Raw genomic sequence first — 17716 nt, forward strand, 5'->3', positions numbered from 1 at the left:
CCTTTGCTTGTCTTTATTATTGAACCACTCACTTGTGGATTGATCTTGTGTTGTCCTTCAAGAGGTGCTTGTGCTTACTGATTGTGGCAGTGAACTTGGGTACATAGATAATAGACTTGGTTACCATCATTTTGCCGCTTGGATTCCTGCCCAGGACCTTAATCATCACCAATTTCTGTGTGATCATAAAGGAGCATTCACAGCATCTTCCTCCACTCATGCCCAAGAGCATTTCTGCTTATCTTGAAGCACAGTTGTCATCTCATTTTGCTTCCAGAATAAATAAGATTAGATCAGTTTGGCATATAAAAAGTATGAGACAGACTGATATTTCAGACTGTCACTGGTTGTATACATTTGATCTTATATTACTGGTCATTTAGATGAATTTTAGCTTAAGTTACAAGAGCACAGAAATATAACTCGATCTATAGATGGAAGGGAAGTGAATTACTATTTATTTAGCACCTACTATGCGCCAAGCACTGTGCTAAGCATTTTACAGATGTTATCTTATTTGATCCTTACAATAACTTTGGGAGGTAGGTTTTATTATGATGCTCATTTTTCTGGTGAGGAAACAGAAGCAGACAGAAGTTAAGTGACTTACTTGCTCAGAGTCACATGGATAGGAAGTGTCTGAGACAGAAATATCTAGAGTGGGCAGTGTTTGGATTTGAGTTTAAATTTGCCATTTTTCAGTAATGGTATTGAGATAAACAGTCTGGTGAATTTCAATTAATATTTAAAGAAATATATCAAATAACTCTTGTGTGATAGGAGTTGGATATAGAGGTACAAAATCATACAGATCATGCCCCCCAAGGAATTTGTTGTATACTGCAAGGATTTTATATAGTTTTAAATGTAATGCAAGGTAGGGTATAATGGTGGCAAAGGAAAAAAAAATCCAAACAAAATGCTGTAGGAAAATTTGAGGGAAGGGTAGAAGTTCATTGAAAGGTATCAGGGATAGAAAAGGCTTATCAATTAAGTTTTTTGGCTTCACAATCAATCTACAAGTATTTATTAAGTGCCTACTGTGTATTGTTAGTGTAAATAGCAATTGTTTCTGTTCTGGCTATAAACCCTGAGGGTCTTTCCCTCCCAGTTTGATTTTTTTTTTTTGATTAGGCAAAGTAGACCATCTTTTGCCTCATAGCTTTAAATCACTGAATGTGGAAGATGCCTCAGACAAACTGAGACCTGGGAGAGACCTTTGCTTTAAAAGGCCAAGGTGTCCCATTGCATCTGGGGTCATCTCCAGTTGTCCTGATCTATGTCTTGCCATGGGACTAAGATGACCATGGAGGAAAGAGTGAGGCCAACTGATAACTTTGCACAGCTCTGCTTCACTTAAATCTAATTCACTTGCAAGTAAAGACATCACCCTCCTGATGTCATTGGTCCTCTTCGAGAGTGAAGGACAAACAATAACAACAACAACTATGTGCCAGGCACTATACTGGTAACTGGGGATATAAATAACAAATAATGAAACAAGCCTGACTTGAAAAGAACTTATAGTCTAATAGGGGAATAACAAGTACTTATAAAATATATACAGAATATAAGAAGTCCATATAATAGTCTTGCTTTGGTTTGAGTATTGTCATATAATTTCCTGATCTTCATTGATCTTTTTTCTCACCAATTTCCTTTGCACTCTCTGTAAAGTAGCAGGCTAGGTATATGAACCAATTCCTGACCTCAAGTTGTTGACAGTCTAATTGAGGATGATCAGAGATAAGACATGTGCACTAAGAGATTAATAATAGTAGACCCTGTGTGATCTGGGGCAAGTCACATAACCCTGTTTGCCTCAGTTTCCTCATTTGTAAAATGAGCTGGAGAAGAAAATGGCAAACCGTTCCCTTACCTTTGCCAAGAAAACCCCAAATGGGTTTCCAAAGAGTCAGACAGGACTGAAATGACTGAACAATAAGAATAGACTTCATACATATATCAAGTGACACATAAATTTTTGTTTTTAATTTTAGTTTATTTTTAGTTTAGTTTACTTATAATTGACTATATTTTCCACTATTTCATACTGCCTATTGTAGGAAAGTTGATTGGAGATATAAGGAGAGTTTATACTGTTGGAAGATCTTGAATGCCAAGATAAGGAAGTTGGACTTTATTTTGTAGGCATGGGTGATATATTGACAGTTTTAAATGGGTTTTGACAGTAACTTCAGTTCCTCTGATTTGGAGAGTAGAATCACGAACTCCAAAATCTTCATTTATGGAGGAGACCCAGGCCAGTCATTTCTTCTTTTCCTCCCTGACTGTACTCTTTTGGACTTCTCCATCATGCTCCTGAACCAGATATCTTCCCATCCCTCATTTTCAGTTTCCTTTTGTGTATTTTCCCCTATTAGATTGTAAGTTCCTTGAGGGCAAGGACTTGCCTTTCTTTTTTTGTATTTATATCCTCAATTCTTAGCAGTTCCTGGCACATAATATATGCTTAATAAATGTTTATCAATTGACTAAAACTCCACGTATTTTAAGGATATCAGTTTGGTAGTTATATATCAGATGGATTTGAAGGAGGTGAAAGTGGAGGCAAGGAGGCCACTTAGGCTGAATAGCAGCAGTCTAGATACAAGATGCGAATCTGAAGTAGGGTGGTGACACTGGTGATTGAAAAGAAGGATAAGTGTGAAAAACATTTTGAAGGAAGACTCAACTTGGTAACTGGCTCTATGTTGATGGGGGGAGAGGTGATGTAAGGGAGAGAGCGGTCAACTTTGGTTCTGGGTTTTGAACCTGAGTGCTGGAGAAATAGGCCATTGTCAGAAATAGTTAAGTCCCAGAGCTGGAATGGGAAGAAAGATGATTAGTTTTAGATGTACTGAATTTAAGATGATGACAAGGTATCCCATTGGAAATTTGGAAGTTAGAAAATGGTACTAGAGCTCAAGAAAGTCATAAGGGCTAGACACACAGTTTGGGGAGTCATTTGTGCGGGAATAGCTGAACCCACTCCTGGCTGCGAGTGCCAAAGGAGAAAATTTGAGCTGCTGATATTGTCCAAGTCTCATTTTGCCGACTGTAGCCAATGTAATGTTCTGTTTAAGTTGAAGATTCGTTTCCATAGTGCCTGTTGACAATTTGTCTCTGTAATGACTGTTGAGGAACAGTCAATTGGAAATAGAAATAACAGATTTCAAGTAGCCAAATACCTGGGTGGAAAAATTCATTAAGCTGAATTCTGATTCAGAATGCGTTGCTTGAGGCAGAACTGCACAAATGAGCTGATGTGAAGAAATTGGAGGCTGTGGATAATCTTATTCTGCAAGCTGCCATCACATGTACCGCCATGCAGAATGTTTGCTGGCCTTAGTTTCACTTTGGGGCTCAACTTGTATACGAGATCCAGTTTTGATTCGCGTGTATCCCACACGAGAGAATTTACATGCATGGCTGAAAAAGGCAATCTGAAAGCAGGCATGAAATAGAACTTGGCAAGTTAATTCAGTTTCATTCAACAAACACTTGTGAAGCACCTTCTCTCTCTCTTCTTCCTTTCCCCCCTTCTTTCTTTCTAAAACACTGTGCTGAGCATTGTGGGTAAATTTAGTTAAGACAGTTATTGCTGTCATGGAAATTAGAGTCAAGTCCACTAAGAAATGTGGCACAAACACAAATGACCATAATGCAAAATAGTATATAGCAAAGGCATAAAAGAGGTATAAATGAATTAATATGGGGCAGGAGCAGTGTTACTAAAATAGTAGGAGGGAAGACCCAGGAATTAAGAGTTGGACTTTATGGGGCAGCTAGGTGGTGCAATGGATAGAGCATCGGCCCTGGATTCAGGAGGACCTGAGTTCAAATCCGACCTCAGACACTTGACACTTGCTGGCTGTGTGACCCTGGGCAAGTCGCTTAACCCTCATTGCCCCACAAATTTAAAAAAAAGAGTTGGACTTTATGATATTGGTATTTTTGTACGAATTGTTCTTTTTTAGTTCTACTTACTTCACTCATAGCATTGGCTCATAAAATCTTTCCAGGTTTCTCTGAAACTGTCCATTTTATAATTTTTATGGCACAATAGCATTCTATTACATTCATATGCTATAATTTGTTCAGCCATTTCACAATTGATGGGCACCATTTAGTTTTTGCTCCCACAAAAGGGCATTGTTGAAAATGGCCAACATGGGAATTTGTTTTTACTTGACTCTGCATATAATGGTTTTTCTTTTCTTTGTTTCTTTCTCAGTGGGGTGAAGTTCAAGTGGAGGGAGAGAAAATAAATGCTCATTAATTGAAAAAGAGAACATTTCTTTTGAAAAAGAATTGGACTTAAAGGATGGAAATGTTAAACAGATGGGGGAGAAAGAGAAGCCCACCCCTATTTCACGAATAAAAACACTATCAGTTAAGGCAGGGAAACAAGAAGATGCAGAACATATAGAAGGGGTGAATGAATAAGAAAATATTTATTAAGTGCTTCATATCTGGGGTGGGGAGTAGGATGGATATAAGGGTAAGTTTCCTGTAGGAGTTAGCACTTGAACTGAGCTTTGAAGGAATCTAGGGTTTTTCTGAGGAGGATTCATTTCAGAAATGGGGGAGATGCCTTTAGAAAGTCACAGACACAAGAAATAGCCTATTATGTACCAGAAATAGCAAACAGTCCAGTTTGACTAGAACACTGAGTTAATAGGGAATAGTATTGTGCAGTAAGCAAGGGAATGCAGACTGGAGCCTGACTGTGAAGGGCTTTAAAAGCCAAACAGAAAGGTTTTTTTGTCCTACAGGCAAGATGTTGCTGCTGGAACTTTCTGAGCAGAAGTGTGAAATGGGCATACCTAGACTTGGGCATCATCTACATAGAGGTGATAACTGAAACTATTACACTAGTTTGGATGGCTTGTCATAAAGTGTTGAGAAGGAAGCAAAGAGAGGTGGGGGGGATAGATGGGAAGCTACAAACTTACAGAATATCCATTACCATCAGGAAGAGGATGGTGAGTCAATGAAGGCTAAGGAAGATGAGAACAAGGAGAATGTGACTGATATCTCCAGAGGAAAGGAAGGACTGAAAATCCAAAAGTAGAGGTAGTCACCAGTGTCAACGGATATGTGTAGAGTAGTTAAGGGAAGTCAGTGACTGAGGAAAAAGTTATTTGATAAAGCAACTATGAAACCATTGGTAAAGCTGGAGACATCTGCTCCAGAAGCCATATTGCAAGGGAATGAGAGGAGAAGTGATGAGGTGCTAGTGGAGGCATCATTTGACAGGAAAAGAAAGAAGATTGGGGGGCGGGGCAATTAGGTGGTACAGTGGATAAAGCACTGGCCCTGGATTTAGGAGGACTCAAGTTCAAATCTGACCTTAGACACTTACTAGCTGTGTGACATTGAGCAAGTCACTTAACCCTCATTGCCCCACAAAAAAAAAAAAAAGAAAAGAAAAAAAGAAGATGGATGGAAGGGGATCTGCAAGGGGTAAAAAGACAAGGGAGAGGATTATGGAAAACCTGAGCATATTTTAGGGCAAGTTCAGGAGGCTTCAATGGGAAGGGTGGGATTGGAGGAATATAATTCTTTATACTGGGGTTATGAGTATATGAGATAGAGGGGATGGTTGGTAGACCAGAGTCCTGTTTGAGGTACAAGAGGACAAGATGAAGTGTGTGTGTAGAAGGATTACCTTTATCAAGGAGTTGGGTATGTTTCTCTGAAACCAGAGGGAAGGAGAGAATGGCAATAATAATTGAGAAGTTTTGAGAATGGAGTTGAGGAAGTTCCCCTTTGATGGCCTTAACAACCTCAATGAAGTTGGAGGGCAAACATGGGTGTAGTTAGGAACTTGAAGAAAGAGAAGATTTCACTTACTCTGGAGATTATGATTGGGAACAAACTTCAAAGAAATGAAATTGTAGCAATAGAAGTCCGATTTAACTTTTCTGAAATAACAGAGCACAAGGACAAGCTTTCATTTATGCCTTTATGATCATTTTTATTAATTTGTTTATAATAAATTATGTAAATAGGCACTCTATTTCTGTTTCTCTGTAGATTATTAATTCTGCATTTTGATGTGATTTAGATTTTTGCTATGAAAAGGTTGGTCTGAAACAGAGAGATGCTACATTATAGGTGATATGGAACTCCATTCACTGAGGCAGAGCACAGAATTTCTATGGTTTAATGGATAAATCTTAGACAATGAAGTGACTTGCTCATGGGTTCACAGCTGGCAAGTGTCAGGGGCAGAATTTGTATCCCAGTTTTATAAGATCATAGAGTGAGAAGGGATTTTGGGGCTCATCTTAGTCTAATCCCTTCATTTTATAGATGAGGAAATTGAAGAACAGAGTGAGGACCTACCAAAGTTTACACAGTTAATGTCTGAAATGACTTTTGCACCCAGTGGGTCTTTCTGAATCCAGCTCTAGCACTCTAGCTGCTACTTCCCATTGTTCTTCATGTATATCAGGGATATTCTGTTCCGAAGTTCCCAAAGAAGTGTTTTAAGTTATGTGCATCATCGAATTTCTAACAATATTCTGGCTTGCACTATTCTTTGTGTATATACTTGAGTGATGGACTTGATACACATTATTCCAAGGTACAATCTGTTTATTTTCCTAGCTCATCCTTTGGTACTTTAGCTGCATTGTGAATTTTGGCCAGCAGGCCTCCTTTGTCCTGATTTTTAAAAAATTGCAGTGTTGGCGAAAAGTGTTAGCACTCTAGCACTCTGGGAAACAAAGCTCTGAAATGTCGGCAAGACTGAAGCCATGCATATTTCATAGATGTTTAAGGCCAGAAGCCTGTACTACATTAGGTGCATGCCCTGGAGCTTTAGATTTGGGGGCAGAAATAAGCCTTGCAATGCCCTCTCCCAATTGCCTAGCACCCTTTTGCCCCCTTTTCCTTGTTAGGGATCCAATTACAAAGGACTGGAGTGGCCACTTGAGGTGTAGCTCAGAAAAAGAGGTTCTGTGGCAAAGGTCAACGGTACCTATGACCCCCTTAACCACCCTCTTATAGCCATGAATATTCCCACCACTGGGGATGGGAATTTGAATGAAAGCAATATGTATATGCTATGTAAATGTGCATGCCTTACTATGATCTCCCAGGGGCCCGGAAGTAAGTCCTAGTAAGCCAACCATTCTTTGTTTTCATTTCTATTTTCCAGGTCTCACATCATTCAGTATCTCTGCTGCCCAGGGACCCATTTGGCTTGTGCTTTTAGTTCTATATTGTGCCTGAGCCCAGGGGCTAGTCAGTGATGTTGGAGGTCTGAGCTAAGCTAAGATCAATAAGTCAGCTGCAGAAATCTTTAGGGCTGAGGTAGGGGGCTTCCTAAAACTCTGCATGCATCCAGCCCCTCTTCTAACTCTTGGACCAAGGAAGGGGCTTGAAAGTCATCTATATTTATGTCAGCTGCATCTGTCAGGAGCAGCTAGGTGGCTCAGTGGATGGAGGAAGGGCCTAGAGTCAAGAAGACTGAAGTTCAAATATGGCCTCTGATACCTATTAGCTATGAGACCCTGGGTAAGTTACTTAACCCCGTTTGCATTAGTTTCTGCATGTATCAAATGAGCTGGAGCAGGAAATGGCAAGCCACTCCAGGATCTTTGCCAAGAAAACTCCAAATGGGGGCAGTTAGGTGGCACAGTGGATAGAGCACTGGCCCTGGATTCAAGAGGACCTGAGTTCAAATCTGGCTTCAGACACTTGACACTTACTAGCTGTGTGACCCTGGGCAAGTCACTTAACCCCAATTGCCTCACTTCCTTCTTAAAAGATTGCAATGCTTTTTACTTGGACTGCTTTGATTAGTACATAAATAGACAGTATTTAGTTAACTTCACTTTTTTCTCTGTTTTAATGAACACTTTAAAAAGCACGAAATATACTGTCCTTTTCAGGAGGGACATTAAATATTTTCTCATCTGTTTCTCTAGTTCATATACCTCCAGGGCTTTTTCCTCTTCAGTACAAAATCTTCCCAGAGGCAGGAGGTCACAAGCAGCCTTCTGACTTTCTCCTCTCACCCCCACCAATCTTGCCCTTTATTCCAGCCATAAGGCCAGATTGCTCCAAAGTGTCTGATGTTGGTGTTGTAGATGGGGTGATTTAGGTGCTCCTCCAGCCAAGTGTTGTGGGACTGTGTCCTGCTGCCTTCAGAGGAGGCTGTAAGTGAAATGGGGATGGGGTAGCATCAGGCAGAGAACAGAGAGAGAGAGCTTTTCCAGGTCACTACAAACACTGCTACTCATCCCTGGCCCCTCTATCACTTAGACTGATGGAAAAGACTCTGGTGGCAGAGCGGTAAGGGTAATCTACTGCCCTTGAAACTCCATTCAGTTCCCAGACCCCAGATCCACTTTCCAACCTGTTGAGCTAAAGCTGTTGAAGAAAACTGGTACTATTCATACCCTTACTCAGCCCCTTTGGCTCTCCTCTCCCCAGGCTGTTTGCTTACGTGCCAAATTCCAGGCTCCTCTCAGTTTATCTTGTGGTGACTCCTGGGCTCTAGGACATACATCTTTGTCCCTCTGTCTCTCTCTCCAGGTTCAGTTAAGGGTAGTTTCTCTAGCATTGGCTCTCAGAATTCCAGAACAGAGAGGAGAGGAAAAGAGGATAATGGAGAAAGCCCAGTCTCATAGGCTCAGTGTGACGTCAGGGCACCAGATAAAACTTTTGAGGAAAGGGCTTGGGGTGGAGTGGAGGAATTGGTGATCTGTGTGATATAACTAATGACATTCGGCTAAAATAAGGCAGCTTGGTGGTATACGTGATAGATATAGGACTAGGAAGGAGTCAGGAAGATCTAGACAGAATCTAGGTCTTAGGCACTTATTATGCATGAGACCCTGGGCAAACCTCTGTCTCAGATGGGCCTAACATTAGGTGTGACACTTATCTTGAATGATAGTTGTTGTAAGGATCATATAGGATCCTACTACATGTTGTGAGCTAATATATATAAAGCATTTTGCAAATTATAAAGCACTGCTGTAGATAAATGTAAGTTGCTGTTGTTAAATGATGATGGTGATAATGACGATGATGTAAGGAGACAAGGGGGATTTGAGAAGCTAGCCTTCTTTTCTCCATTTTGTTCTAGAGAAGCAAAAGCTTCCCTTGGGACATTGGCTTTAATGCAAATACTGCTCAAGTAGCCCTGTCACTCCAGGCAGGGATGGAAGGGCAGAAAAATAAAGGGGAAGATCTGCTTATTTTCTGATTATGGAAGGGCAATTAAAGGAGGCTTACATGAAATTCTAGCCTGAGGGAACCAGAGTCTCATCATAAACTCCTGGAAAATTTGCAGTTCCTTACAGGACTGGGCCATAGTCTTAAAAGTAGACCTGTTCTGGTCTCTAATTATGAGAATCCCTGCATTTGCATTGTAAATGAAGAAGCTGAGACTCCCATGGCTTCATGGAACTACAGAAATGACCTATTTTAGACCTTGCTTCAGGCTGGATTGTATGTAAAGCAACATAAGGAAATAGTTTTACACCATTCAGGGCTTTAGGGACACTGGGACATTGCCCTGTTGCCCAAGTCCTCCCACTATTTACTTTCATTTTTAGTTTTCCCAAATTATTGCTGCAAAAAAATGTCAATAGCCTTGAACCCAATCTCAGAGATGTCTTCTCTTCCTCAGTCATAGCTTTTATATGCAGAAGAGTATTTTCTTAGAACTAAATTTATTTTAAATTAAATTTTCTTTCTTTCAAAATTTATTTTACTTTTAATTCAGGGAACAAAACAAGCATTTCCATAAGCTACAATAGATTTAAATTATTGCCACAATGTAAATCACACTACCTGTCATTTCCTCCTGCTTGTACCATTACAACAGCCTCCCAACTGGGCTCTTTGCCTTGAGTTTCTCCCCTCTCCGATCTGTCTTTTGCACAACTGCTAAATTGATAGTCTTAACGCATATATCTCTGACTGTGTCTTTCCTTTACTCAAGAAGTTTTGGTAGTTTCTTGTAGCCCCTAAGATAAAATAGTGAATTGCTCTGTTTGGCATCAAAATCCCTTCACTTTCTGGCTCTGGTCTATCTTTCCAGACTGATCTCACATAATTCATAGGACAAAATGACCTCAGCATTGTAGATTTATGTGGTACCCTAAGCATTGGACTTTAGAGTGGAAACATTTTATAGATTATGAACTGGGGACCAGAAAGTTTTTTTGTTTTGTTTTTGTTTGTTTGTTTTTGTAACCAGAAAGTTTTAATGACTTCCCTAAGATCAACTAGGTAGTAAGTGGCTCATATGTCACATGTTCCAGCCAAACTGACTTATTGCAGTTCCCTAAATTTGGCACTCCAACGTCTGCCTCCATGTCCTTGCACTGGCTGTGTCTCCTATGCATGGAACACTCTATCTTTTCCCCTGTATCTTTTGGAATCCCTAGTGGTTTCCATCTCTTAAAAGAACCTTTGCTAATTCACCAAGTTTCCTTTGTATTTAAATTATTATTACTATTATATATTATTTGTATTTACTTGACTGGGTACATAAATAAAATATAAGCTCCTTGAAAGCAGGCATTATTTTATGTTTGTATCCTTAGTGTCTAATGTAGTACCTGGCATATATTAAAGACAATAAATTCTGTCTGAATTTTTAAATGGAATTGAAATAGACAACAGACATGGAATGGATAATATCTTACATATCAGTCAATAATTAACTTGGACCAATTGAAAGGCCATTCTGACTTAAAGAATATATACATATATATATGTGTGTGTGTGTGTATACATAGATATGTATATATACATACGTGTACATATACATAAACATTTAGTACACATATATACAAAGACATACATACGTGTATATATGTATTTGAAATTTCAACTATGTATAGTAACACATTACCAAATCAAATGCCTGCTAGACTTGTATGAAGTGAACAAATGAGATCTATTTATTATTAATACTTTAATTTGTATATATAAATGGTTACTGTTATACACTCAAAGTTTATTCTCTTGAGTATGTTAAACATTCCCCCTGCAACCTTCTTTACATTATTAATTTGTGTAGGGAGCCCTTTTTTTCCTGAACAGTACAAAATTTAACTTCAGCCCATTCATATTGAATTATCACACATTTTGAAATAGTGGAGCCTGAAATAATAGCCTTCTGTATGCTCGAAAGTAGCTATTAGGTTAGGGTATCAGGGACAATGAGATCCAGCCCATGTGCCATTTGGCCTCGGGCAAATATAATTATTTTTATCTGTACCAATTATTGAAGAAGTAATATTCTTAACTTGGGATGAAGAGTTTTTAAAAAAAGAACAGTTGTAGTCCCAGGCCTTTCTGTGACTCCTTATTTTATCAGAGGTTACCTGGCTCCATGTCTTTCTCTGTGGAAAGGACAAATAATAGAGATCATTTAACGGTAACTGTAGACTGCGCTATAAATGCCAGCTAATGCTCCCTCTGACAATTTGACGTCCTTTGTCAGTTTCCAGGTCATGGGATAGTATTTCTATCCTAATGGTTTTGAATAGATATTGCCAGGAAGATTTCCTGAGGCCCTGTAGTTGAGTCCCTGCCAAGACCTAGTGAACTGACACCTGGGTGTTTCTCTTCATTTATCCGCCATTAAGAGGAAATAAACATTCAGAATAGCAACAAGCCCCCAATTGTGTTCAGCCAGTCAGATTACTAATGGGAACTGATCTGGAGAAAAGACCTAGCTCTCAGATTGGATTAGGGAGAATGTGAGCCAAAATGGGGAGAGACAAACAGCTGGTAGATGCTTCTTTGGGAATGTCTTAGAATTTTAGTTACTGGAAGAAGGCGCTGTAACATTTCATTTAGCCATTCTATGATGCTCTCAGTTCATGGGAATGTTCTTTGTGCCTGATACTGGTTTTGTCTCTTTCTATTGCTCCTACCAGGGAATACAAGAGAGTCTCAAAGCTCAAGGTGTATCAGGGTAATGGGTATTCTTTCTTAAATGTTTCAAACTCATAGAATGTGATCAATATTTTTCTTTTAAAAGTAAATATTACCAATGCTTTTTGTTTTCCAGTTATTTTGAAATCTCTCTATATCTAGAATTTCTTGCAATAAAAAATCGGTTAAACAAGCAAACAAACAAAAAACTGATATAGTGACATTATTTAACAGTGTATGCCATACTTTATCCCTGTGGTCCCTACCTCTTTGCCAAGAAGAGGTAGATATCTTTCATTATTCCTTCTCTATAGCCAAGATTAGATTGAAACTTTTCTAGTAGTACTTGAGCAATAATATAAAGCCAGAGATCTGTTTATCAGACCATCTGCCTTTTATGTGTGCACAGAACCAAAGAATGCTAAAAATTCTGTCGCAAGCAAGAGAGCAGATGGTACATTACAAATTCCTCATTATGGTGCCTGGGATTTGTCACATTTCATTCTATTTGGAGGATGTATACACGGCATAGGGAGAACATCCCTGGGAGCAGTGTGTATTTCTCCATAACTTCTCCACCTCCCCTTTCCCCCTTATTTCTCCCCTGGATTGATAACTATGAGAATACCTAGGTTGAATACCCTGCTGACTTCCTGCCTAAGGGAAAGATGGCAGTGAAACTCCTGGAGTTGTAAGCAACGCTAGTTGGGTAGCTGTCTTTAACAAGACTATTGTAACAAATCTTATTTTTCCTTCTTTACAGAAGCAAATCCAGAGAAATTCAACAGTCGCTTTAGAAATAAAATGTTTTACGCAGGGGTGAGTATGGACCTTTCTTCTTCTTCTTACATTATTTTCCCATTTAAGTTATTTTAGCTGCAGTAACAAAATGCTTCTCACTCCATGGAGGAAGTTCTATTTCTATGGGTGATCAAACATTTCAGAGAGGTGGTGTGCAGATAAAGCAGAAATACCATAGCTAGGAGATATTGGAATACAAAGATTTAAGGATTGATACAGTTATGTAAATTAGAAATCCGATCGTTTGGGTGGGAAAAAATAGCTACCATTATAATGTACATACACATAGTTACATATATACACACATGCATACATAAACCTACCTACAATGCAAACATACATATATATGCTTCAGTACTTTAAGGATTCATGATTTCTTTGGTGAGTAATCACTTTTTTGTTGTTGTTGTTGAGGCAATTGAGGTTAAATGATTTGCCTAGGGTCACATAGCTAGTAAGTGCCAAGGGTCTGAGGCTGGATTTGAACTCAGGTCCTCCTGAATCCAGGGCCGGTGCTCTATCCACTGTACTACCTAGCTGCCCCAGAGTAATCATTTCTACAATTATTGATGCCTCTGGTCAACTCATTAGCAATGATCCTCTCCAAATGTAGCTAAGTTGGTTTTGAACCATGGTCTTACAGTGTTTTATAAACAGTTACCTTTATTGCTCTCTTTTGTTTTTATATCACTTATATTTCCTGATGTATCCCATCTTCCTCTCCTCCCAGAGAACCACCACTTATAGCAAAGAAAAAAAAAGTTTGAAACAACTAACCGACATATCAGACATGTTTGACATTATAGGCAGTGGGTCACATCCATACTTCTCCACATCTGCAAAGAAGTAGAAGGAAATACTTCCTCATATCTCTTCATTGGGGGTGACATGGTGGTTAGAGTGATAGAATTGGAGTCATGAAGACCTGAATTTGAACCCCACCTCAGACATTTACTAGCTGCGTGACCCTGAACAAGTCACTTATCTTCTCCTGAACCTCAGTTTTCTTAGCTATAAAATGGAGATAATAGCACTTACTTCCCAGGGTTGTCATAAGGACCAAATTAAATGAGATTCAAATCCTGCTAGTTGTGTTTACTGACGTGTGATCATGGGCAAATCATTTACATTCTTGAAGTCTCAGTTTCCTTTTCTGTAAGATGAGGAGGGTAATAGCTTCTCAAAACCTAAGTGCTATCCAAATGTCAGCTGTTATCAGTATTCTTGGTTCCCCCCAAATGCTAGAATAATGAAAGGAAAGCCTCCAGTACATTGATAATATCAGCAACAACAAATGACACTTATATGCACACTGACTGCATCCACTATGAAAAAAGGTATAGGTAAGAACAGTGCAGGATGAAAGGGTGTGGAGGTCTTGCTGTCTATACTGGTAACAGTGCTCTCAACAAGAAATCCAAGTTCCTTCAAAACATCAAAGGTGTATCTTTTTGGTCTGGGAATAAAAGATTGGGAAATCCATAGTTAGCTAGGTAGGTGGAGACAGGACTAGTCCTATTTGTTGTTTTTTTCCCCTTCACTTTTTTCCTCCTTTTAAGTTTTAAAGCCTTTGAAAGCCCTATGTTGGCTTTGGAATAGCTTCAGAGAAGAGAGGATATTCGAGGAAGGATCTGAGAGATGGAATGGGTTGTGTCAAGCAGTAGGTGGGGGACCTGGCTGTGAGGGAGAGAAGAAGACTTACGTAGAGGGTGAACTAATATAATCTGCTGTTAGCTCAGGGATCTGTCCAGAGTGTTTCTGAATAAAATATTCTTGGGGTGGATTAACTGATTAGTGAGTCTTATGTGCAGAAATTGGGGAAATCACTGCTGAGTCAGGAATAGATGGGATCTTCAGCATCTTATATGGCGTTATATGTGTGATCAAAGATTCCCAGGGCTCTAAGAACTGTGGTAAGAGCATTTCTGAGGGGGAAGGAGATTGAAGGGAGGAGGAAAAAATTCCAGAATTATATTTTGGGGAGTCTGGAATTTAAACTTACATGATTAAATAGAAAAATTGGGGTTTGAATAATAGTGACAAATAAATATTTTTTTCCCAACAACAGAGAGGTGAAAAGGCCAAGGATCAATACATTCACACATATGTAAATATAAAATATAAATATAAAAATATACACAAATTTTAGACAGCCCTTGAAATGTGCAAAATATTGAAGTATATTCCCTTATCTCCTCCCTCTAGCATCTTTACTTCTAATAAGAGGAAACCTCAGTAACTTGACCCTAGCTAGTACCATTCATGTGTATTGTTTATAGTCTGAAAGAGAAATGTACCCACTTAAAGCTAATAAGCAACTTTGTACAGGTGTTATAGATAATGACTTCATATTTCGTGAATACTACAAGAAATGTGAGATGAATATTAAGTCAGGAAGCTGGAGAAGGTATTAGTGATTTACTTAGTCAAACACACACACACACATATATATATTTAATTTATATATACATATATGTATATATATATATATCATATGTATTTTTTCTTTTCACTTTTCCTTCTTTGCGGTACAGGCAGCTTTTTCTGACTTCCTGCAGAGAAGTTCCAGGGATTTATCCAAACATGTCAAGGTTGTGGTAAGTATAGAACACGGGGAACAGTCCCTTCTGACTCTAAGGGGTGGGTGCATTTCATAAAGTGAAACATTAACTTCACTCTGTATATAGAATTGGACTCACAGAATACTAGCGTTAGAAGGGAATTGGGGAGCGAATCTAGTCCACCTTCATCATGTTACAAATACAGATAATAGCTAATAATAATAGCTAACATTTATCTGGTGCTTACTATGTGCCAGATACTATGCTAAGCTCTTTACAGTTATTCTCATTTGATCCTTACAACAACTCTTTGAGGTATATGCTATTCTTATCCCCATTTCATAGATGAGGAAATTTAGACAAACAGGTGTTCAGTGACTTGCTCAAGGTTGCACAGTAAATTTCTGAGGCTGGGGGCAGCTAGGTGGCACGGTGGATAAAGCACCAGCCCTGGATTCAGAAGGACCTGAGTTCAAATACGGCCTCAGACATTTGACATTTACTAGCTGTGTGACCCTGGGCAAGTCACTTAACCCTCATTAACCTGCCCCCTCCCCCAAATAAAGTAAAGAAAAATGTCTAAGGCTGGATTTTAACTCAGGTCTTTCTGACTCCAAGCCCAGTGCTCTATCCACTACCTGACCTAAATAAATCCAGGATAAAAGAGGTAACCAAGGCAGGTCACTTAAATTCTCAGGGCCACAGTATCCATGGCCCTATACGATAAGGAGGCTGGACAAGGTAATCACTGAGGTGCCTTCTAGTACCAACATTATGTGGTTCTGTGAAGCAACTTGTCTAAGTCCACACCATGAGTTAGTGATGAAGGTTTCACAATAGGTTATTTGGTCACAACCCTTCAATAATGTTTTTCATGCATCTTCATGATGACTAAGTGACCCTGGGTGGTTCTCAAAGGTTAAACCTGTGAAATGCAAATTCTGGTAGGTCTTATAAAGTTGTAAAGGCTTAGGTATGAATCCATGAATTTATCTGGGAGTGGGGGGGCAGAGGATTGTTGTCTGATGATCAGCTCAGAGAGGCTATTCACTTGCTTTTCTGTAGCATGGTAAAGTTTTCATTTATAGCATTGGTCAAAGAGCATCTACTACTGTAAGTGATTGAGAGGGAGCAATTTCGGTGATGAAATGATACATCCTTGGCTTTCTCAAGTATCTTCTCATAGTCGTAGCTTTTATTATAATTCAAAAGAAAAAAATAATATGCCTCATAAAGAATCTTTTACATAGTATAGAAAGGCAAAGTTCCAGTCCCCCAATGCTGCCATCCCAAATAGAATGCATGTGTAGCTTTTCATGCTAAATCCTCTACTTAATGGTATTATGATAACATCCTATTATATCATGGCAAGCTACTTTTAAAGCTAGGCGCTTTTTTTTTTTTTTTTTTTGCATTTTGCTCTCATCGATCTAGGACATACATCTTTCCAAAGTGTAATTTAAGATTTAGATTTGCTAGGGGCAGCTAGATGGCACAGTGGATAAAGCACCAGCCCTGGATTCAGGAGGACTGGAGTTCAAATCCAGCCTCAGACACTTGACACTTACTAGCTGTGTGATCCTGGGCAAGTCACTTAACCCTCATTGCCCTGCCAAATAAAAAAATAAATAAACAAACAAACAAATAAATAAATGAAGATTTAGATTTGCTTGATTAACTATAGTATTTGTATCTTGGCTCTCCTCACATTGCCCTTCCTCTTCTCTCACATTTAGTGGGGTTTTTTTGAAAGTCGTATTACTGCCTTTTGTAATTTATACCACAGCCACTAAGTAATATACAACCCTCCCCCACAGGACACTTTTGTAACAATAACAACAAAATTAATCAAAGCAAAGTGATAGTAACCATCTCATCATAGCACATAAAATATCCTTCACCCATAGCCTTCTATCTTACCAATGAAAAGAAGGAAGTATTTCATCATCTCTCCTCTGGAGCCAATATTGGTCATTGCATTTAATCAGAGTTCAGATGACTTTGTGTGTGTGTGTGTGTGTGTGTGTGTGTGTGTGTGTGTGTGTGTTTTAAATGTACACAGTTGTATTTGTTATGTATGTTGCTCTCTTGGTTCTTCCTCATTCTTCTATAGTTCATACTTGTTTTCCCATGTTAGTCTGAATCCCTTGTATTCTTATTTTCTTATGGACCAAAAATGTTCCATTGGCATTAAGTGGCATGTTCTTTTCTGTCCCATTCAGATCTTCTTGTACTGTACCTTCTAACAGACCCTTTCTCTCAAAACTCACAGTATTTTTGTGTTTTGATAAATTTAAAAATTGCCACACTCTCTCCTTTTCTGCCTTTCTCTATGTTTCTGTCTTTTTTTTTCTTTTTTTTTTCTGAGGCAATTGGGGTTAAGTGACTTGCCCAGGGTCACACAGCCAGTAGGTTTCAAATGTCTGAGGTGGGAT

General features: G+C 38.9%; 1 protein-coding gene across 1 annotated transcript in view; it reads left to right on the forward strand.

Moving 5' to 3' along the window:
• The window catches only part of DGKI (diacylglycerol kinase iota), a 599484-nt gene that overhangs the window by 336384 nt on the left and 245384 nt on the right, over nt 1–17716 (forward strand). Inside the window, 2 exon segments of the mRNA XM_043965727.1 lie at nt 12683–12738; nt 15255–15317. Of these exon segments, the coding sequence (XP_043821662.1) occupies nt 12683–12738; nt 15255–15317 (119 nt within the window).

The sequence above is a fragment of the Dromiciops gliroides genome, chromosome 5, assembly GCF_019393635.1.
Source record: "Dromiciops gliroides isolate mDroGli1 chromosome 5, mDroGli1.pri, whole genome shotgun sequence".
Classification (NCBI taxonomy): Eukaryota; Metazoa; Chordata; class Mammalia; order Microbiotheria; family Microbiotheriidae; genus Dromiciops; species Dromiciops gliroides.